This window comes from Nomia melanderi, chromosome 14 (assembly GCF_051020985.1).
Source record: "Nomia melanderi isolate GNS246 chromosome 14, iyNomMela1, whole genome shotgun sequence".
NCBI lineage: Eukaryota > Metazoa > Arthropoda > Insecta > Hymenoptera > Halictidae > Nomia > Nomia melanderi.
Window position 1 is genome coordinate 755,400 of NC_135012.1, and position 25,199 is coordinate 780,598.

General features: G+C 41.4%; 1 protein-coding gene across 1 annotated transcript in view; it reads right to left on the reverse strand.

The window, feature by feature from the left end:
• LOC116429265 (trehalase) overlaps window positions 1–10,806 on the reverse strand; it is a 56,209-nt gene extending 45,403 nt beyond the window's left edge. Inside the window, exon 1 of the mRNA XM_031982033.2 lies at window positions 10,208–10,806. Coding sequence (XP_031837893.1) covers window positions 10,208–10,341 — 134 coding nt within the window. The 5' untranslated portion in view covers window positions 10,342–10,806. The remainder of the gene's footprint in view (window positions 1–10,207) is intronic.
• Between the last annotated feature and the right edge of the window lie 14,393 nt (window positions 10,807–25,199).

The window sequence follows — 25,199 nt, forward strand, 5'->3', positions numbered from 1 at the left end:
CGTAATGTCGCCGCATACACATGCGTGATGGCTTTTATTTCCCTATCGAACCGGCGAGCAATTAAAACATCGTTCAACTTCATGAGAGTATTTATATTTATCGCCAGATAGACTGGTTTCGAGCGATAAAGAATTCGTGACAAGGACGCCTATGGTTTTCTTAAATTTCCGAAAGCTTCGAGACACCGACTAATCATTCCGCTGTAATCAACGAGAATGTCATTCAACGATAACGCTAATACTCCTAATTAAACGAGAACACTGTAATCAATTTGAGGAAATCAAATGGAAATAGAACGAACCGGACATATTCATTAGTAAAGTGCAGCTTCGTTAACGAACCTATATCTTCAGCTGATTATTGAATCTTCACACTTTTAATTAACGTTACTTCCCTCGAATTCCCGGGAACAACTTAAACGAAGCACCAAAGATACTCCCATTACACGATTGAAATATACGGTTATTCCGATTTGACACTTTGCTCAACCAGAATCGCACTTTATTACAAATATTCGCTTATTGCGACGACCGCGATATGGATCCGTTCGCTTTTACGACTCCGAACAGCTGCGAAATAATTTCCCTCGATATCTTCACCGTACCGGGGCAATAAAATTCGTCCATTCAATTTCTCGCATCCGCATTTTCCTTGTTCGTCCGGTATGTCGCCATCGACGCGCGCCCGTTTCTAACAGGCCGCCCGCACGGAAACGGAACTGCACCTTTTATTGGCGCACCTTTGATTCTCGAAATGAAATTCAGACCTCCGTGTAGCCCTTACAAAGCAGTTAGCCCGCCGTTTTAATGGAAAATCCTTCCGCGTCCCACTTTGAACTATGTACATCGAGTATGCTTTCAACAATGGAAAACACCCGAGACTAAGGAACGTGAAATATACAATCTATTTATTTAGATATATGCATATACATTTGCTTTATGGGATAAACGTTAATACAAATCCTTTGTGAAACCATCGATTTAACCGTTTGCGGAGGAAAACCGAATTATCGAAATGTTACACAGTGTAAAACTATGAATTATTTCGAACGTAACGGAGCTTGAAGTCGCCATTGTTACGGCATTCGACCGTAAGGGGTAAAGAAATATCTAACAAAACAACTTACGAGAATAATGTAGTATCTAGAATTCTTATCGTAGGTTAAGGTATTTTCAAGAAGAATGACAATTGATTATCTTCTATAAATTAAGAGACAGAACTATTTTACTTCGATGTTTTATGTGTTGATACAGTACACAAGGTTTAATATTGAATTGAAAATTTTATAAGTTCGCTGCGTCGAATCAGGTGGCGATTGTAAGGCGCCTCTCGAGTGCAAAGGGTTAAATACATATATTTATTCCTAGTTCTCGATTACTCAAGATCCACTCTTTCATTATCTATAATATAGTAACACTATAGAAATGTTACACATTGTAAACATATGAATTATTTCGAACGTAACGGAGCTTGAAGTCGCCATTGTTACGGCACTCGACCGTAAGGGGCAAAGAAACATCTAACAAAACAACTTAGAAAGATAAGAAGAAATTATTTTTAAAGCTTTCACTGCTAGTGTCGTCACGCCTGCGATCACGATCGATCGGAAGAAGTCGAACGCGGAATTCCGCGGGTGCTTAGATGATAATCCGATCCGCCAGGGCGGACGGGCCGTTATCATCGGCCACTTTGGCTCGGCATTAGCCCGCGCCGCGAATTTATGGAACATCGACGATCTCCCCTACCCTTTTATCTGCCTCGTAAAAGCCGCTTTCACAGCGGCATTATACAAAGAACGAGTAGCTGTAGCTCCCGTGGAAAACGGCGCCGAAAAAACTTTCTCCGGTGGGCAGAAAATTGTCAACTCCTCCGAACTATCGAGACGCGATTGTGTCCATTACCCCGACTGCCTCGAACCAGGAGATTTTGCAACCGAAAGTTCCCCGAGACCGGCCACGATCCTGCGGGATCGATAATCGAAACGGATCGGGAAGGAACACGAGCGAGCACGCGCGCAACGAAAACACCCCCTTTTCTGAATGAACGTTTCGTACCGGCGGAATCACTTCCTCGGTGCCAATGGCGATCCCCGAGGTTGTACTCGTAAATCTTACCACTTACACGGAACATTATCCGGTCGATTCGATTTGGCTTCCGGTCGGAGAATGGCGGAACAGTTTGAAAGTTAGGAGAGAGTTTTCGGGCGGAATTTCGATCGGATGGTACGCTCCCGATGGTAGAAAATGTGTGTTTGTCGGAAAGATGGTGTTCGAGTTTGATTTGAAGGTTCGCCGAGGATGGGTTTGTGGAATAAGGCGAAGAGATGGATCTCGGATGCCTTATTTTATGATCATTTGAATCGTAAAGCGGATTTCTGAGGGTTTTAATGGCATTTGCTCAAGGGTGAGTGTTCCGTATTTGCAAGAGATATGGAATGTTTTTCTGTCGAGTGGCGAGATTTGATTTTATATTTATTTGAATAGTGAAGCTGTGTTCTTTAGCTGGAGTTTGTTTAACGGATTAATAAATTCATTAATAAATTCATTTAATAATCCGTGATGGATTGAGCGGTATTGTAGTGAATTCGATGCGCGTCAGTATGGAACTGACCAAAATTCAATATCGTTACATTATTCGATGGTTTTAATCCAGTTTATCTCGTAATTTACGTTTATTCGGGAGCCACTACTAGACAGCAATAAATAAACGATTTAGCTGTAACGGCTTCTGTTCGTCGTTCAAAAAATATCAAGGAAGGTCTAAGGGTACCCTATACATGTATCTTCGTCAGAATTGAAATTTAAGGGCTGAAACAGCCCCTCGAAGTCGGAAGATTGTCCTCCGGTTAAGATTGTGAATTGTTAGATCCCGCTTCCATAAATCTGAGATATCTTTTCGGGTGAAGCATGTTTTCGGGAAGGTAGAGAGATTATACACGCTGAAACACGAAATTTATCGAGCTGCGAACTGAACGCGTTACAGGCGAACAATGTTTAAGAGCAGCCCGATTTCCCATCAATTTTTCTTACCCGTAGAATTTTCAAATAAACTACAATTACATGTCCGTGAATTACATTTCGACAATTCAATTCGAAACAGGACACAGGAAATAATACTACCTCCGTTAAAGTGATATGATAAAACAAAGTTTCAAGCAGCATGATAAAAATACGATACAAGGATTTTCCCATGAACGCGTACAAAACTTTACGAACCCTATAAAAATGAATAAACGCGCTGAAAGGTGGCGGAAAGTTGTCAAACAAAATGGGCAATCTACTTCCATTCCTCTCCGCAGCCGCTCGAAAAACACGAGAATATTTTCCAGCCAATCGGGTACGTTCAACGAACCTCAGAATAAATGAGAAGCGAGCGAAACCGAACTAAAAGGCCACGGAACGACCGAAATAATCGGAAGAAAACGGGGGGAAAACAAGGAAAAAGTTGGCTTCCCACCCATCGTCCCATTAAACGCGAATGCCACGAAAAAAGGGGAACATAATTTTCCTTTCGGGACCATCGGCACGGAAACCACCGTCAGCGTTTAACCTCTTCAAAAATACTGATTTCTGTTCAAAATGAAACCCCTCGAAACGTTTACTTCATTCCAATATAATTTTTATAACTGTCTGTCCGTCTCCGTATCGTTCAGTTCCTATCGATTCAAATAAAACAAATCGCAATCCAACGGAAACTGAAATGATCTTTGTCAGTTCCGAAAAGTCAGTTCGGCCCTAAGGAGGTTAACCCTTTGCACTCGGATGTTTCTTACTAAAAATATTTAACACTAGGTTTACGGAACGCGTCAATTTGACGCAGATTGAATTTTATAAACATTATTTGGTAAATGTTTCAATCGGTTTTCGTTGATCCAATTACACGAATATGAATCCTGATTGTCTATTTCTACAGCTACAATTTCCAAAATTTAAATGAACGAATATCAACTTCCCCAGGAACAATAGAATAAACTATACAATAAATGCCCGTAAACCTAGTGTTAACATTTCTTTACGAGGCGAAGACGTTCTTTGAGACTAATTCGAAGAGAAATCACCGATACATTGAGGAACAAAGCTGTTTTATTCCAATGTTCCACGTATCGAGGCATTATACGAAGTTTAACATTGAACATCACCTCTCGAGTGCAAAGGGTTAATTCGCAGGGTCCAGCGCGAGCGTGGAAGCGAAGAGTATTTCTGATTGCGAGCGTTTCAAGGAGAACGAAATCGATCTCGCCGCAGTCGGGTAATTCCCATTGGACGGCGGCTGTGGGGAGAGTTTTCTTTTTGTTAACGAAGTGGCTACACCGGACTAACGAATTCGTCGGGCGCACGCAAAAAGCAGTTTCCATCGAGCCGCCGCGAGGAACAGGCGTACGGACAAATGAGGGAAAAAAGGGGGGAAAAAAAGAAAAGGGAAAAGGAAACAACGGAAATCGCCGTGCAAGACGGCAATGAATTATGAATTAGCCTTGAACTCGAAGGTAAGCCGTTGAACTGAATTCGCGGCGCAACAATAAGGTCGGTTCAATTACATTTAATCGCGTCGAAAGTGCTGCGCCATTGGCCGTTGTTATTTTAAGCGGTGCCTCGCCGGCGAACGAGATCTGAATTCTTTTGTGGCTCGGCGCGTGGGGCTGTTTTCGCTCGAACCCGTCGCGAGCGAGCCGCCTCGTTTCGAAAACAGGACGAATCTAATTACCGATTCTTGACGGACGCGATGAACGATGGCTAGAAAACTCGGGCTGATAATAGAAATGACGGCCGCTTCGCTCGTAATGATGGATAATAAATAACTTCGACAGAAAACTGCGAACGATCGGCGTCACCCAGTTGCATTTCGAGTTTTCGAGTTCGTAATTTCCAATTGCTATTTATTGGCAGCCAGTAAAATCGGATTTCTTTAATTAGAAATTTCATCGCGATGGTGACGCGTGAGTGGCGATACGTGTCGCTCGAATTTTTATTTCATCACGGAACCAGTGATCCGCTATTTTTATTTTTATTTTCATTGTCGAGTGTAGCGGAATAGAAATGGAATAGTTTCAATTTTCCACATGGATCGAGGATAACGATTAAAAATCTATGGCATTTGACAATAATTCTTCGATTATTCTCTTCCCGAAGATGGCTACAGGTTGTATGTAAAATGCATTAGCAGCTTTGCAATCAGCGAGGAAGATTATCGTATCGGGGAAATCGTGGATCGAGTAGATAAGAGCAAAGTTTCGTTTTATCTGGGACACGACGATGATTCGCGCAAATTCGGGGCAAGCTGTATTGCTTTTTGTAGTTTCGACAGCGCGCTTCTTATCGAAATTGATTCCCCGCGTTGCGATAACTTCCGCCTGGCATTATCGCCTGGATAGTTGGTCGAATTATAAAAAAGCAATTTTACGAGAACTTTCTAACACCTGTAGTGAACATTTGGTGAACATTTCAGACACTGTTGTTAGATTTGGCAGTTATTTTAGAAGGAAGAACGCAATTAACATTTATTACTTGTTCCCTGTAATTGGCAGACAGTGGACGTTATATAGAGAAATATACATGCGACCACGAAGCGAAAGAGTCAGTTGTCCATACTAATTAATCGAGGCAACCAGTTCCTGACGAGAGTAACCAGTCACTGATGAGCTTCTTCGTGTTTCTTTAATTCGGAGCTAACGAAGCTTTTTTACCGTGACAGACACGCACGAAATTTATGTCCTTACCGAAGCAATAAATTAGCTTTAATAATGTTCTCAATGGTAATCGAGTTTCGTGTTGCATCTTGTTAACTGATCACCATTCTTTGGAAATTAAATATTTTTGGAACCTCAAATTTTCGTTTAAAGATACTCGGGAATAAGAATAGCAAGTCGAGCGAAATATTAATATTCCTCGTTCGATAAAGCGAGCCGACGCAAGATAAACTATATCGCGAACGCAGAAGTTCAACAAATGTTACTTTATTAACGGAAATATAGATTGTTGTAAATTGAACAATCCAATAAATTGCTGCCACGCATCGTGACAATATTTGTCGCTCTCCCCTTTGTCGGGTATAATTGTCCAGAATGTATTTGCACCTATACCCGACGAGCAGTGATATTTTATTCATCGCCTGAATGATCTGCATACGCGACGAACGATAGCGATTCGAAAAATGTCCGATCGGCATTTTTTCAATTACCAATTCTTCGAGTCTAGTTCTTATAAATCACGATCTGCCAGTTTTTTCGCTCTCGATTCGAGAAAAAAAGTCATTAAATCGTCACATTCCCACGAATGAAAAATTCCTCGGCATCGCGTTGAATTGATTTCGTAATACGTCCGCAAAGACATCGTCAATTTCGTCATAACTGCCTAACAATGTAAGACAATGGGATGTCTTGGGTAATACGAGGTTCCCTAAAGTCCTTTGTGATTCACATAATTAAGAGTATCGCTCACGGAAAAAGTAGAATAGCCTGACTAATCCAGCCGCAAGCCTTTCTTATTCGCAAGCGCACTATCTCGGTTTCGCTTGAAACACCGGCTGAACGAGATGCTAGTAGCACTTTCGATCTTATCGATCTCATTATCGTTCCAAGGGAGCTACGTCTCTCGCTTGCCGTTTTTTTGCTCGGATTCCCGTCCCGTTTTATGCACAGAAAATGGGAAGCGTAATGATAGGTGCGGATGCGCGGAACGATTGCATAAAAGAGCGGAGCGCGGCGGCCTACAGCTGCAGGAGAGACTGTCGAGCGCAACCTTGCAGCGGCTCGGTACGCAACCAGTTGTAAATAAACGCACAGCAGGAAGTAGGAATCTATCGAACATTTTCAAAGATTATGGCGATCGATACTGTTGACGGAAGAGTACTAGAATCGTTCGTCTACTTACACGAACCGTTTAACAACCATGATCGCACGTTTACGGAGAATCTCGATTTATTATCTATTGAGAACTTATTTACAACATTCGGAACTGTTTTCTTATATTAAGATAATATTTCGAATAAAATACACGCATCTGTTCATTATATTCTGAATTTTTCTTTTCTAAGAAACTGATTATCTATTGAGAAGTTATTCACAACATTTGGAACTGTTCTCTTATATTAACCTTTTGCACTCGAGAGGTGACTCTCAGTCATCATTTGATTTGATTTGCAAAATTATAAAGTCTTATATATAATATTAAGCTTTGCATGATGCATCAATATGTGGAATATTGAAATAAAATACCTTTCCTTCTTAATTTAAATATGTTTTCTCGTTAATTAGTTTCAAAGGACATCGTCTGTATCTCATTGGAGAATACTGAATATTTCTAATGAAAAACTTTCGAGTGCAAAGAGTTAAGATAATATTTCGAAAAAGATAAACGCATTCATCTGTTGTTTATTATATTTCGAATTTTTCTTTTCTAAGAAACTGATAGTAGAACTTCAGTGGCAAACGTGTTTCGACTGTTTACCGAAAGTTACAGATTATTGTTCAAATAATACAAGCGTCAAGTGTCTCCAAGATAAAGTATAAAGAGAGATAATAAGTCGATTAGTTTATACGGATCGAGTAGGTATTGTTGGGAACGTTTAATCGATAACACGTATCGCTGATAATCGTTTGTTTTTACCTGTACGAATCTAGGTGGGACCGTCAACGGTCCATCGAATAATTAAGTCGTTTAATAATTGCACGGTTAATATGGTTAAACAGTAGAGCCGCGAACCGCTGGTTTTCGAGCGTGCATTCCACCGGCGTTGCGCTGCAGATAATTATGAAAAATTGCGAGTACAATTGACCGGACGCGTCACGAGATTACGGGCCGAGATTGTGCCGCGTATTAATTGCAGACCGTTTTTATCGTGCGCGAAGACTGCGTAAATACTCGAAACAGGGGACTCGCGCTTTCATCGTGATCCGCTCCGAGTGCAGCGACATGTTCGGTGCTTCCTGCATCAATATAAAACTGCTCTCGGGCCGGTATCGAAATTTCTTCCTTTTTTTACTGTCAACCACTTTCAACGAACATCAAAGTTGCATCCAGTTGAATTTATCTTGGGCTCCAAGGATCTCCGTATACACTGGAGCGCGCGTCTATATATATTCAGTGGATATAAAAAATCCTTGGAAATATTCCTCTACTACAATGAAATTTTTACCTCGACGATAACGCACCAAATGGAAAATAAATACACAATTAATAGCAGAGAAACCGCCGAGACGTTCCGTTTATCTGCTCTGCAAGTACAGAATCACGAGTTTATTTCTCTGTACGCGAGCATGTGCAACAATTAATCGGACTGTGCTTCAATGTCATCGAAAGTAATTTATGACGCAGCGGCTGCAAAACAAACTTGTCCGAAAATTTGTAATATTTCTGTGGAACGTTGTTATCGATATTTTTCAATTTAACAAATGTACACAAATATATCGACGGACTGCGAGCTTCTGCAGGCTATGTGAAATTTCGGAAATGAAATTTTCATTCTTTACGGTATCGTTTCTGGTCTATTGAAATGAAATGATGTGTAACATAAAAACGCGCAATTGTCATGTTTTGAGATTAAAAGAATTAGCTCGGTCCACGGATAATCGCTCAAACTACCCATAAAAGTGGCCGACAACTCGCATTTAATTAATCGGCCGCAACATATGTGTCACTACCGATTGCCGTATCTGTCTAATAACAAATGATTTGTGTCGGATAGCCGCTAGAGCCGAAGCGATGATTTTACAGAGCCAAAAGTGAAAGGAAAATGTCACTCGTAAAAATAGAAACTGCCGGCGCCGCGAGCCGGCGTAAACGTATTATAGTGTTAAATCCGTTCTTATTATCGTTACATATTTACGGGGCACTGACTTGCAGGCTTGTTGATTCTTCTCGCGTATCGGAGGGACTGCGGTAAAATCCGCAGTTAATTATCAATACCGTATCGAAGTGGAATTTTCTTCTCCGATTGGAATGATTGGAACTCGTTCGGTTTACTCGAACAGAGCAACTTAGTGCCTCGTTGTTGCCACTTTAGTTTTTCTTGTTTTTTGTTCGTGGAATACTAAGACTTTCTAAATGCCTTCGATGGTTCAAGTGGACGGGCTTAGCGCAAAGTCACTGTCAACTGTTTTATTCTTATTGAGTGAAGATTGATAACCATGAAGATCGATAACCATTTAGACCAATTTTAGTCTACTCGAAAAACACAATTTTCTGAACGAGGATTTATTTTAGAAATAAATCGGAGTTTATTAAATGCACCGTTTCGCTTGCGAATTTCGTGCATGTAATGACTAGAGAAAAAGGAAACGTCAAAACAGCGGAAAGATCAAAGTTTCTGGGCCAAGAGCGTTCCGCGGCGTTTAACACGTTGAATGCCACGTGGACCATCGGTCTGCCATGATGGACTTTTTTTTCGAATCGTTTCGATGATACGTTAGATCGAGTCTTATATATCCTTTTAATGATTTGTTCATTGAATAGGTTTACGTGACACGTCTTACAAATGTGGTTACATAACTTGCTCCTATAATAATCTAATAATAAATTGGAATATTGTTTAACATATATGAGAAACGTTCAATTTATAAGCTTGCAAGTTCACAGTGTTTAACTGAAATAATACAGACTCTAACGACTCGATAAACAAATATTATTTCTAAAAAACTATCGAAGCTACTTCATTTGTTGACAACGATTCGAAATAATTTCACGCAGGCGAAATGCTACCACTGAAACCAGCTCACCTGTCAAAATAACAGGTTTCAGCCTGCTCATTTCGCAACCACTGAAACCACAGGTACACGTGTTTACATTCGAAATGACTACAAACTTTAACATCGCGCAACGAAACAAACGCCGAAGAAACTCCGTGAAAAAACCATTGCCACGATTCCCTTAAGTTTCACAGCTCCATTACCCGCCAATAAAATCCCCGAGCTCAACGAACACAGAGATAGAATCTTCCCAAGGAATCCTCCAACGCTCATCGAAATAAACTCTCGAAACCCACAAACGGAAACGAACGGCCGAAAGCCAAAGTCAGCCCACTCGAAGTCTCCCGAATAAAGACATCAAGAATCCGTCTGAGCAGAATCCGAGGAAAAAGTTCTGCGGCAAAGGACAAGAAACCCGATGGAGAAATGATGGATCTCGCTAATAGTCGGTCGCGACAGCTGAGAGCGGCGGCACGAGAGGCCGCTCGCGAGTTCGGCACCTTCTCCGTTTCCCTTTCACTCACCTATTGCAGTCCCTGGCCTTGGATGTGGCAAGCCCGATGGAGGCAGCATCGGTCAAGGCGATCGCCGCCAAAACAACGATCAGACACCGTCCATCTGGCATGACGTCCCTCCTGGGCCGGCGGGGTTGGTCCATCTGAAAAGTCCTGGTGCGCAGCTCAAGCCCCCGTTGACCCGTGACTCTCCCGGACCCCCGTTCGCTCGCGTTCAGCCGTGACGAACACACACCGGCGTGACCCGTTTCGCGGCCTCACTTCGCTCTCGGGCACAGCCTGAATGGCACGACGATCAGCGCCGCGACTGATACGAAACGGGCGCCGCGCACCAGTTACGAATAGGTACGATCGCGTTTGGCCTTCCTTCCTTCGCCTCGTTCGCACGGTTCGGCTTTTGCTTGCTTCGCCGCCGCTGCTTCTTGCTCTCAGTACACCACCCGTGAAAACTGTGGACCTCAACCGCGTCTACGGGCCCACAGACCGAGAAGGATAAGAGGACAACGGAGGAGAAGGAAGGAAAACGACGGTGAAGAACAAAGAGAAGAGACCGAGCGTCCTCTCGCACGCGTTTCCGACCCTCTGCACTGGCTAGCAGGACTCGCGATCTGTTATATGAGCGTCGCCGAGGTTTGATAACGCGACTGAACGTTCATTGGTCCGTCAACGGTACACTCCCCCCGCCTGATTGGCTGCCGATTAAAAGCAAGCTTATCTCCGCGGCGAAGACGAAAGGCTCTTTTTTTCTCTACGAGCGTTTTCTTTTTTTTCTGGTTGACCGACCGTCCGTCGGTCGGTCGCTCGCTCGCTCGTAGGTGTCGCGTCGACGTGGAGGGGGGAGGATTCGCAATCGCGCGGTGCGTAGGATGATAATTCACCCGGTGTCGGTTACCAGGTTTTCCCCCGTAACTGGAACGACCGCGAGGGTTTAGTAGGACGCGGAATGGGAACTGGGGCGAATGTTGATGGATTGGAGAACGGGAGATTTCGCTGGATTTTTTGGGGATCCCCGGGTCTTCGGTTGTGGTCAACGTTTTGGGTTTTCGGGATTCTTTTAGTTTCGGGGCTCCTTTTTTGGTATAATGGTTTGTGGAATTTGGTTGTTGGAAATTGTTGTTGATTATTTTGAGGTAGATTTGATTCAGTATTTTCTTTTAGTAAAATTGCCAAGTAGTGATTAGAAATTAGAACTTATTATTTATGTAATTGTCACGCGAAGCGACAATGAGAGATGCAAATATTTTTGTCGATATCTAATGGATCTTTGTGAAAATATTTCTTGCACGTTATTTTATAAGATCCAGGATAAAGTACAAAGTGTCTTTACGTAATGGGCCTCTATATTTCATAAATACGGATATTGCTATTATTTTCTGCAGCAGTACTTGTCGTTGGATTTGAAATGTGGGTGAGAAGTATTACCTTCTAGAAAGGAACCTTCCCTCAGTCGCGAGGAAAAAATATATCTGTATATATTGAAAATAAGGTACCACCCTCTATAGGGAAGAAATCCAGCCATAGCACTGAAGCACCGTGGGAAGTCAATCTTTGTATGTGACAAGAATGGAATTATCCAACGTGAATGCAATTTCGCTGGTATCGGTATGAATAGCGCACGCAACGTTTCTCGAAGTTTATTCGATTAAAGTTGACGGGCTATTAAAATGATTATTAAACATTTTTGAAATATCCTAACGTCGTAATATTACAGGAATGATATAAATCATCCGGCAGATCTTATTATGACAAGGCGAAAATACTCCAAGTATGCAATCTGGTAGTAACCTTCAGGTATTTAAACAATTTCTTGATTGAATATGATATGAAATGTAAATATATAATGTAGGTTATTTTCTTCATTTATCTGGAGAAAATATCATGCATGAAATTCCAAAGTGCCATGATAGCAGGGATAGAGTAATGCAAGGATATTCTTTTTACAGTATGCACTTTCTAGATATCTGTCGTAATTAGCTGAAGCAACTGAAAGCGTAATAGCTCTAGAAGTTCAGTACTCGAATCGATCAAATATGTACGACAACTTTATTCGGTATCAATAGCTACGACGAATGATACTTGAATGTTCGACTAAAATTTTAACAAATCTAACATTTCGCGCAATTGATGTTCGCGCAGCTTGAATGTTCAATTTCACGGGAATTTACTAACTGTCGCATCTCGATTTGCCGATGCAACTTCGAAACGGGTAAATGCAACCAATTAGCAAAATTTCGAACAGTATTTGAAACAATTCGATAGAATTCCGGTGCTGCGGTTCGATGATTGCGATATCTGTACCGCAAGACCAAAGTCTACAGAGTGTGCACGTAATATTATATAATTGGAAACTGAAGACTGTTCAGTTATGCGAAGTAGTTGTTTCTGGTTGCCATTATTATGAAAAATCTTATTTACATATTAATTTTTCAGGGACATTCATGCGTGACGTTGACTCTAGTAGTGTTTCCAGTGATCAAAATCATTGTTCATTTTTATTTACTGATTTAGAAAAGAAACAAAGAATTGAAGAATCAGTAATAATGTTTTCTATTAATTCATTGAAACAATTACGAATGGATCGTAGTACATTAAGAGAACACCGAAGAAACCACCTTTGATACGCGAAACTGGGCATTAAGAAGTGAAAGGTGGAAGGAGAACGAATTCTCCCTTGACCTTTGCCCTAATATCAGTGCTTCTGTACGATTTTTCGTTTCCAGAGTACCGAATGAAACGTAACAACAGATAGTCGACTCAATTATTCAGTGTATCGTTACGCTACGTTAAATGTAGCTCCAGCTGTGACAATTTCCTTTAGAAAACAATATTCAAAGAGCTATGAAGTGAACACTATTACAAAACAATTAAGACTTCTGCAATATATTAACACAATGGAAACCAGACACTTTACTGTTAAACAGACCGAGCAATATACGAAGTAGCTTGTAAAAAACGTTCGTAACGCGTTAAAAATATTCAAAGAAAATTTTCTCCTATACTTTTTCAATAGACTGTTTTATCATAGTTTGCAAAGATATCAGAAAATCGTCACAAGAAATGGACAATATAAAAAAAATCTGAACGAGTAACTGAAATGTTTTAACTGATTCTAATTTTATTCTGTGAAATCAAATGTATGTGAAAGAGATAGAACACTTCTCGTTCAGTTGAATACTTCTGAAATCCAAGGTATCCCGTAACAATGGTAAATTAGTATTCTTTACGATTTACCGATCGCATTCGAGTTAATTGTGAACGCGGAAATAACGTTTCGCGCAGAAACGATCGGCTCGTGCATCCGGCGTTGAATTATTGTTCTTAAACGACCCGTGCTTGCTTCGCGGATGTGTCTTTTTCATTTTCATGAATAATTCAGATTACCTCGAGGTGTGGCGAGAGAACGAGAAGACACCAGATGCAGGGAGCAAAATGGGAATATCGCGGTCTTGTTTACCGATCGAGGAACTTTCTTGTGAAACTTGTGCCCCGACCCAGCTTGCGAGTCCAGTGTTTGCTGAACAACCGGGTTGACGTTCCTCGAACAATCGAAGCTTTCAATACTTTCGATTCTTTCCACGTTCATTCGACAATACATTCACGCTTTCATTTTACACCGGAATTCACCGATTTATAATTTTACATTTTGAACGAAAAGACTTGTTAACGAGCAAGTTTAGATTTAACCCTTTACAATCGAGAGGTGACTCTCAGTTACCACTTTATTTGATACAGCAAAACTATGAAGCTGAATATTTAGTATTTCAAATTAAACTTTCTATTGCTATGTGAAACGTTTAAATAAAATAACTTTATTTCTTAATTTACCTGTAAATTATTGTGAAAATGAGTTTCAAGCAATGTCGACTATATCTCGTCAAAAGCTTTCGAGTGCAAAGTGTTAATGTTTCTCAATACTTTACTTTCTGTATTCATCAGGTTTGAATTAAAAACTAACTAGCAAAGACATTGCAAATAAGAATGTAGATCGAATAAAATGTTGTGCGTGTTACTAGGTCCTATAATGAAAATTTAGGCGAAAAATAGGGCTCCATTTTCCTCTGTAACTCAAAATAGATAAAAATCTCGATTTAAATACTCGAAATTCCATCGTGCGAACCGTTTCTTATGTTGCGGGCGCATTTGAATTTTTATGAGCCCGGCATTAACATTAGAATCGTCGATGATCGATGTGCATATATTTCTCGCGGCGAAGTAAAACCTATTTCGAAGAAATGAATTTCGTATACTTCGCCAGCGAAAAAAAAGATAGCCGAAGTTTCTACGAAAACGTCGAAGGAATCGTGAATCATTCCGAATAGTCGTTTCATTCGAAATATACTTTCTTAGACGTTCACGTGCCACTTTTTAAAACCGACACGAGAATTATGTATTTAATTGCTGCGTTTTCCTACGTGATAATTACCAACACGCCGTTCCGAACAAGCGAAATAGTTTAAGCGATCAATAATCATTGTCAACTGGACGTTATAATATATGTTTTAACAGCGGATACATCGAGGGCTCTTATCGTTTCACTTGAAACCGCGGCCGATAAGTGGCCGCAATTTCGAATTTCGTTTGAAAAACGGTAAAAGTGGATTGGGTTTCGAGGAGCTTATGTTAAAAGTGTAATAGGCGACATTTACAAAATAATCTATCGGTAGCGGTCTCGTTAATTCGCTTCCCCGCCATTTACCTCACGCGCAGAACTGTCGCCGGGTGTCGTCCTTCGATTATTTTAACTATGAAACGCAACATAGTCGCGGCGGCTAACACTGTTTAACGAGGACGTGCGCATATGGCGGACATTATTGTCCGGCGACCGACGCTTTCCCGTCCACGCGAATTTCGATGGATTTGATACACGTGCCGGACAATGCGATACGAATAATTAATCACTGCACTCTGGGAATCGGGAGGCTATCGGGTGTTAGCTGCATTATTCGTGGAATTATTGTTAATAACAATTCTCTAAAGATATCCATTATTTAAAAGAGAAACTTCTATTCTTGCAAGCTGCACTTGAAAACTCTTCGAATTTCGATTTCTGTAGCGTGTCTGTGCATTACATTCTTAATCTACTTATTTCTAAACTGCGGTAAAATATTTCTGAAATCATTTTTATATTCATTCTGTAATAGATTCAACAGATTGTATAAAAGAATACAATAGTATTGTTTGTTTAAACGTGGTCAAACTAAAAATGAAAATTGAACAAACGATTTCCATATCACTTAGTTACCACTGTCATCGTTATCTCCATGTTTCCCTTATAACAATCGAGGTTGTACATATATTCCGAGTAAATGCAGCAATTATCTATACAAAGAACCTTGCACATAAAGGCACTTGTCTACCAGATCGTTTATTATAAAAATCAACATATCGATCGACATATCTCACGTAACTTTCCATATTCCGATCGAAAATTTCAACCTGATAAATCGTCGCTCTAAAATTTACATTAATCTCGCGTTATTCAATGTTTCCTCGAGTTTCTTGGATCTTCCTACATTTATTCGTATCAAGTAAAACTATTTCACGTGCTCGCCCGACGATCCCGTTTAAACGCGGCACCGGTTCCTAAGCATTATCAACCTCGAGCAGCTGAAAAAAAGCGGCTCACGTATTTTAGATATGCCGAATCATTTCCTACATAGATTAGCTTAACTGCGAGCGACGTGTAGAATACACATTCGTCGAGCGGTGTGGTCGTTAAATAAATTATAAAGTCGCGGTTCGCGCCGTAAAAATCTGCGCGAGTTGATTAAAAAGCAGAAAAACGGCTTTTAGGGCATTGTGGTTAATGAAACTCGAACGGTAAAGTGTTTCCCATGAAGTAATTGATCTCCATAATTAGCCTGATGAACGGCTTGATGGTGTTCTAATGAACCGTAAGTGGGACACTGATTTCAACTGTTTAGCGTCGAATAAATGCATACTAATAATCCAGCTGTTACGCAAGCGCGTTCAGCACGAGTCGAAAAAGACGAATGGCTGGTTGCAGAATGGAAAAAAATGCGTCTCGGTTGAATTTTTGATTCGAAAATTGTCGGCAGTTTTGATTAAAGACGCGATAAGAGGCGGCGATTGAAAAATTAAATGACTTATAAGCAATTTATCGCCGGGAACACTGACAGTCCGTAAAGGATGTACTTGGTTGCACACGGTCATGAAGATTTTTCAAATCGATTGGGTTTGTTTAATAACACACTGACAGGTGAATCGAAACGGTTGCGCAAGAATTTATTGAGCGGGATCTTTGGCGCATCCTGTTCAGGAATGCAACCTACCGCGGGACGAATGAACGCGGCCATCGTGATTGGCGAAACCTCGGCTAAACCGTGTCGAGAAGTGTAATCCCGCTCGCATTACCTGGTTTTATGCTACAATGGGAACGGCTTACGCTGTGCCGCTGGGCGAAGCCAACGAACGCGACGGTTTTGCCGAATAATTGATCTTTCAACGTTATGAAAAAGTTCGAATCAAGGGAAGCTTCTCGTATACAGGACGATCATTTCGTTTAGATCTCGTTTCTGAATTGTTCTCGAGAATATTGAGAATATTGAGAATATTGATCTTCCTTCGAATCGAAAATCGTGAAGCAATGGAGGTTCACAATTATGCAAAGAGCCGATAGGTTACTAATTAACACAACGTAGATACGTATATTTATGCTGCAGAACATCTGAGAGAGAGATAAAGAGAAGATATAGAATTTTAGTGTTCTCAATTTTTTAATCGATTAGGATTAACGATGCAAGGCGAGAATTCTATTGTCTCTTCTTCTCTGAATACTCGAGAACTAACAATTTTCAAATTTGATTCGTTTAGATACGTATATTTATGCTGCAGAGCATCTGAGAGAGATAACGTGAATATATAAAATTTTCGTGTTCTCAATTTCTTGAATCGATTAGGATTAACGATACAAGACAAGAATTCTATTGTATCTTCTTCTCTGAATACTCGAGAACAATTTTCAAATTTGATTCATTTACTCCAATAGCTTTCGAATAAAACGAAATGCTCGCGGAACGCATGAAATTTCGTATTAGGCGCATGAATATCGGGAAACAGCGTGCAACGCAAGTGCATCAAAGCTGCAGTATATCCGTCCATTGCATATTCTACTTATCAATCGGAAATTTTCCTATTACCAATGCACGGAGGCGTAAACGCCGCGCTGTCGCGTATCAATCGCGAATTCCCATTCGGCATCGTTCGCGTGTCTCGCGGCGCGGCATTATAAAATTTGTAAATGCGCGCGTTCAACGGCAACGCGCGTACCTCCGCTTGCAACTCCGATCTTACGTAAAGGTAAATTGGTCTTAATAACGCTTTTCAACCCACTTACGTAAAGACAATCATTTTTCTGAAGCCGCGGGCGAGCGCGTGATTTATGCGAGCCTCGACTCGCCTTTAAGTTCGTAGCTTCTGGTCGAACGGAAAAGAATGAGAAAAAAAATGGCAGGGAAAAATAGGAAACAAGACCGTCGTGCGTTATTAGCGGCGATATTTTATCTGCGGCTAAACGCCGCCGCGATCCTGTCGCGGAATCTCGGGAAAGATGAAAGTAATGCCGATCGATCGGATTGATTTATCGATGATGTGCACCGCGGTACGCGAAGCTGACGGACTCGGTTACTCGAGTATACTGGGTGGTATGTGCGACAGTTAATTCTTTTCTCGAAACCAGATTGTTCTTTTAACCCTTTGCGGGCGAAGATTCTCTGAAATATACGAAACCTTTAAAATATGAAGCTAAATTATACATCAATTGCTTAATTAATAGAAAGAAAAAAAACTACGTGTTGATCTCTTACTGTTCGACTAATTAGATCATTTTTCCACGACTTAGTCTTCCAAATCTGAACTTCATCTCACAGAAATTCTTTTCTCGAAACCAGATTGTTCTGTTAACCCTTTGCGGACGAAGATTCTTTGAAATATACGAAACCTTCAGCAGATTAAGCTGAATAATACAGCAATTGCTTAATTAACAGGAAAAGAAGGAAACTACACGCTGATCTCTTGTTGTTTGACTAATTCAATCATTTGTTTGCGACTTGGTTTTCCAAATACAACTTCATCTCGCTAGAATGCCGACATTCGTCGCAAAGAGTTAACCCTCTGTGCGAATTGTTCTCGGACTTCTGCTTTTTTCTAACATTTTTCGAGAATGCTTCACTTTAAATAATACGTGACATTGGAAACATAATTTTTCATCCTTGCTCTAAATACGTATAGCCTGAAGCACGCCGAAAACCGAGTGACAGAGTAACATATCGCTGAACGTGGATCACACGTATCAAATAACGCTTTCAGTACTACGGAATCAATTAATCACGTTATTCGATAGGTTACCTGTAAATCACTGGCTCCATTTGTTTAGTGACACATTTCAAGATTATGTCTGCACATTTGGAAAGTAATGGCTAATCATTTTTCACTCGGATCAGAACGTTTCATTCCTGTCAGTCTCCGCATTAAACTTAATTCTTTCGGAATAATAGTAAACATTCTTAAATTATAAATAAATCAGCTCTTTCAGTTGAAAATACAGAGTTCAAAATGAATCTAACGAATAAGCTAATACTTAAACTACACTATATGTACATAAGTCAAACTCACGTTCTCAGCTTTTATCTAACTCGAAAGCAACAGAAAACCTTTCTTATCGTTGAATCGATCCAAAAATTCCATTAATAACAGCGAGAAACAAACCTGTCCGTCGGTGGGTGTGACAGGTAGACATTCCTTCCCTAAGTATCATTAAATCCACGAATCGTGCCGAATCCCGGGAAGTTTATCGCGCGCTAAAGAGCCGCCATGATCGGACGCGTTAAACACTCGCGTGCGGGATCGCCGTTAAAAACTTCCTAACTTGTAATGTCCACGTCCGGCCCATTTATCCAGCCTTCCGTTGCCAGCCCCATGAAATCTGATAAGGGTTGGTACAGCCCTCAAATTTTACGACGCGTTCCGAGCGCCACTTTCCCGGTTAACTACGATCATGAGCATTAGTAATATGTTCCATGGAGATTGGCGGTATTAATTTGAAGGAGAACTTGGTTCACACGACAGGAACATTCTCTATCCGACAATCGCCGGATGGGGAATTGAACCTTCGACAAGTTTCCGTTGAATTTTTATTTATCTTCGTTGCCCTACTTTAAATTCTTTTTATTTCACGATAGAACCGTTTCGCAAGCGAACACGAACCACGTAACAGGCGATTCGCACAAAATTGTTAAGGTTTGAAGATTAATTAAGCGATAAGTTCCAAGATTATCGCTGTAATTCAACGAAGTTTTACAAGTTCCTCGATTCCAAAGTTTGTCTATAAACTTGGATTTTAATGAAGGGTTTCTATGAAATGTAATCCGAGAGTTAATTATATTTTCACCGGAAAACTTGTGCGTCTGCTTATTGCTGAGCGATGTAGTGTCTATAGAAAGGAGAGCGATATTTCGATGTATTTTCTGTATCCACGACGAACGAGTGCACCGCTCAAAGGCCACGCACGTGCTTATTGGAGAAAGAGTCCAGCTCGAAGCCAGACCCGTCTTGCAGCGAAATAAAAGTGATTCTTATCGAACACGATGGAAATATCTTCAGCTTCCTATAATAAAAACAGACATGCAGTGTGCAGCGAATACACTTCGTCTCGATTCTCCTTCAGTGTTACATTTGTCATAAGAGAGCGCGGAACGATCGAGAACTCGCCAAGTGAAATTGAATTCCGCGGTTGGAAAGGGACCGTTACTGGAATGTTGCATCTCAAAACATTTTCGGAGGAATTAACGGTTAATCGGTTTCTTCACGGTGGTTTTTTCCAATTAATCGAAACGAAGGTTTCGATGAAAACATTGGTAATGGAATTTTACGAATCTTGGTGCTAAGAGTTTAGCGAAGAAAATTTATTCCGATTGAAATGTTACGCAGCAGATCATGAAATATGCGATGATAAATATAATAATTGAATGTGAAAGGTGAAAATTGCTTCAACGCGAAGTCATGAATATTGCAACGGAGTTTTTAGATGCGTGAACGGACGATCGACTGTTAAGAATTTATAAAACGCGGGTGTTCGACGCGGTTTTAAGCTCCACGAGAAAAAAAGAGAATGCCGGTGGAATCGATATAAATATTTCCTTGGATGTGCAGCGGCGAAATAAAAATGTCAACCGCGAAACGTTGCGAAACGTCCCGTGCCACCTGTGGCACGCGCAATTAATGTGATGCTACGGCGCCAGAGCAAACTCATTTATTACTATGATTTAGTGTCTCAAGGTATGGCTTCCACTGTCGCGGAGACATATTTTGGATGCTTAAGTTCTTCCTGCTACTAATTTTATCGCACTAATCATTATTCAACTGCTGTTACCTGAAATGTGACAAGTAACGCGTTAATTGCGGGTGGAATGCTCACTGAGGCTGAGGAATTCGTGAACGAGCAGGACTTTAACTTTCTATTATTTAAAAAAGATATATGCACAGTGCACGTGATCGATAGTGAAGAGATAAACATCCCATTAACACTAGAACTACTACTAGAAAAATTCTAACAATAGATTATTTTCGGTTTCTTCAGACATTCATTATAGCATTCAAGTCAAAGCTATTTATTTTCAAGATCGTTTCGAATATTCAATGCTTTTAAGATATCAATAATTGTGAAACAAAACAATACGGTAGTTCTAGTGTTAAGATTCTACCAAAGATAAATGCAGATCGACATGGAGGATTGAAAGTATATTATTAACAATATCTCTGAAACCGGGGGGCGCAGAAAAGAAATATAATTGTTAATTTTCAGGCGGTCAATTTAAGAAAATTTCTTTTTCAGGCCCCTAGTTTCATAGATATAGAAAATAAGCTTTCAACCCTAAACTTTGAGGAGTTTCATCCCTTCGAGGTGGATGCTGATCAATAAAGAAAGCTACGTGTGAAATATTTTCTTAAGAATCATGTCTCAAGTTTCATCGAAACTTGTAGAAGAGGTTCCCTTGTAAGTACAAGAACGTTCGAGTAGACCTAACACGTCTACTCTCGCGAACGGACCATCGAATAATCATCGGCATGCAGTGGTTAACTGTTTGAATGCTGAGGAGCGCTATATCTTCTTGTGTTGTGCCAAAATTGCGGAGAGCGCAGACGCGCATCTGTTTATCAGTATCAATTATAATTTTCCTACTATATTCTTCAAGAAATAAATCAAAATAAATTTATTTGAATAAATGGTATTTGTTTGTAATAACACAATATTTGTGATCTCATTAGATAAGTACTCTTATTAATTTTGTTGCACACACCCAACACTTCTGCATTTTCGGTAAACATCCCCAAAAATTGTTTAGCATCCAATCGGTTAACTATCATATTCTATCACGACGCAGAGAGGCTCGCGTAGACAAGCTCGAGTGGAGAAGTCTGCTTGCTAATGGCCGATTCCCGATCCCTCTCTCCCGAAAACGGAAGCGATTCCAGTCGCAGTCCGCGCGTGTGACGGCGGTTATAGGCGATTCTCCCGCGGCGGGTAGTGTCCTCGTGGAAATGAGATCTCCAGTCGATCAAGGTGAATGTCTGGAAAACCGGTAGCCAACACCGAAGGCGGATACGACGAGCCGTGGTAATTAACAGTCGTGTCCGGATTGCTGGTGCCATCAACGGCTCCGCAAATTGCGGTCCGGGGGAGACCGCGTATGACACGGCCACTGGAACCAGGTGTGGATGAACTATGCGTCGCGCCTATAACTGCTCGCCGGTTCTGCGTTCGGTATTTCGAGTGCGCTTAGCGGGCGCAGCTGGAGAGAGAAGGTGACAGACGGCGAAACGAAGAAACTGAGAGACGATACAGAGAAAGTGAACGCGGAGTGTTCCGTCGTCCTAAGACGTTAAGATCAAATCGTAAATCTTCATAAAGCCCTCCGTCATTAACAACTTGGCGAAAAATATCTTCGTTCAAGTAAATGACGGGGGTACACGTGTTTTGCAGCCGTTCGGCCGAACGGTAAAAATTCGGCCCGTGGTCGACGGCTTGCAAAACACATGCCGCAGCCTTGGCAAACCACCCCTTGACGTCACACGAAGCCGGAAAAACCCAAAAAGAGCGGGCTCTCGCGGCTGAGGTGCACCCACGCACGGACAGGTGACGCACGAATCGCCTTGGCCCGAGGGACCTGCCAATTGGGACCGTCATTTTCCGGCATTTTCCGATTCGCTGATTGGTGCATTTCTCAACCACCAGTCCCAGTGGAGAACACGCCAACGCGTTCATCTCAGCGAATCGGAAAATTCGACGTCTCCACTTCCGCGTGCGTTGCGTTCCGTCAACGCGGCAAATTCACTTCCGGCGTGGGTGAATCGAAGTGAATTTGCGTCTCCAAGGGGTCAGTTAGCATCAACAAGTCAAGGGAACAACATCATCCTCCCGCGAAAACCGTACCATTTAAACCGAAACCTTGTCGGAACACAACGTATTCACCCTATCTCTGTAAAAAGTCGTAGGGTCGTACGCGCATCGTGACGTCGATTTAAAATCGTATCGGAGATTTACGCCCTCCGTTGACTCGGCTCTCAACGCATCCTACAGTCTCGTCGCGAACGCGTACTCACACATTGTGAAACACGGAGAGAGGAAGACAGAAGAATGATTGGCGAAAAGAGAGTAAAGGTAGAAAGAGTGATGCAGAGATGAAGGAAGAGAAAAGTGACGCGAGTCGAAGGAGACAACAGAGTGAGAGAGATGAACGAATAAGAGAATCAAAGTAACGAAACGAGAGAAAGGGAGAGCAATTACATTAAGAGGGAAAGAGGAAGAGAGATTAATTAGAGCAAGAGAGGAAGAGAGAAGTGACGGGAGTCGAAGGAGAGAACAGAGTAGAAAAGTGAGAGAGAGATGGACGAATAACAGAGAATCAAAGAAAAGAGAGAAAGGGACAGCAATTACTTTAAGAGGGAAAGAGGAAGAGAGATTAATTAGAGCAAGAGAGGAAGAGAGAAGTGACGGGAGAATAAGAGAACAGAGTAGAAAAGAGAGAGATGAACGAATAACAGAGAATCAAAGTAAGGAAACGAGAGAAAGGGAGAGCAATTACATTAACACTTTGCCGCACATTTATCGCATCGCCGTTAGGTTGGCGCGGGCGTGTATCACGCAGGTTCTATTGCATTTCCAAGGATATTTTATAACTTTCTAATATATCTAAACTTTCGAGATTCGACGGCAGCGAAAGACAGTTTCAAACTAACAGAGGAAGCATTTGCTTAAAAGATTTGAACAAAAGACCATCTGGTAAATCGGGAAGGGAGGACAGTGGAAGCAATTGTTTCTCTAAAAATATCGCCGTTAAATAATATCACCAATAAATAATATCACTGTTGATGCAAAGAAGTCACGCTTACGTGACAGCGGCCGGTAAAGTGTTAAGTGGGAAAGAGGAAGATTAATTAGAGTGAGAGAGTAAGAGAGAAGTGCAGAGAAACGGAGAGCAAGAAAGAAGGTGAGGAAGCAAGAGAGTGGAGAAGCGTGGAAGAGGAAAGCAGGGGGAGAAAGGCGGAGGAAGAGAGAGTGATAATTTGGTACTGTGAGTACCGTGTTCTGGATGGTTGTCATTAGTCGCAGACGATTTTCTCCTACTAGACGATTCAGCGTTTCCCGGCGATCAAGTTCGAGCAGAACTAATGACGCCGCTAACGAGCATCAACTTTGTCCGCGTGGGTTTGTTATCGAGCGTGTCGCGGAATATCGATCGCGGTTACGGGAATGATTTAAAGGAAACAATGTTCTTGATTAGTTGTCGTCCACCGTCCGCGTCGCCTGGCTTTCAGCTGCCAGGTCACCGAGAAAATTAACGCGATCTCCAATTTCTGGGAAGGTGACTAAATCTTCTTGCAGTGAACTTTGATCCGTTCCACTGGCAAGTTTTCCCGGGGCGTACTCCTTCGATTGCTATCCGCGAGTAGCATCATCTTCAGCGAAACGATTCGTAAAACTTGCGCAATTAGAGCGCACGAAAGCTACAAAAATCGCGAAGCCCCGGGTTTAATAAAGTTTAATGAGATCTATTTGCACGTCCACTCGATGCAAACACCCGTCGGAATGAGATGATTATTTTCAATCTCAACTTTGCGTGAATTTACGTAAATCCCCGTGCTCCTGATTACCGAGAGACATTCAGCAAAGTTAAATATTATTATTCAATCAATCCGACGCGATAATTTATCGCGCACTACACTTTCCTCTACTGTATCTCGGAAATTTCTCGTATTTACCGTACGCTGTAAATATATCATTAATGTTTTAATAAGTAAACACATTATATTTAATAAACACCAATTAGTTCGAGAATGTACAGATCAGTATTTGCCTCGTCAATCAACTCTATCCAACCGTGTAATCTATTTTATTAAAAATCCACACTATTACACATGATTAATCTATAATGTTTCTTCAGACGATCGCAAAGGGTGATCGAAAACACCCATGATCCAAGGAATCAACGAAAATTCTCTATCCTCGAAATTTATACACGATCATGCCCCCATCAGCCGCGCTCGTGCATTAGGATAGAGCAACATGATGCGGATCGGGTAGTCCGTTTAATCTTCGCGCGGCCGTGTAACGTTTGCGGATAATGCAAATTAGACAATGCTCTATAGCCGAGCATTACCGGCGTCCTCGCCACACCCAGAATAGTTAAACAAGAATTTTTTCTAGGGCGCGAATCAGTTAAAATTCCCGCGCCACGGGACAAAACACGGATTCCACCGCGACGCCACGATCTGCGTGCGAACGCACGAAACTTTCGCAATTAGGGCAAGTGGAACTGTTCCGATAGTTAAGTATAACCACGGAGGTTTTACCAAGTTCGTTTCGGCGCGATCATTCCGCTTCAATTTCGGAACGGAACCGGAATTCCACGAAACAATTCCTCTCTCTCTGTGCGCTCGAGTGCTGGGAAATTCAGACGAATCTAATCTGCTTCTAGTTTAA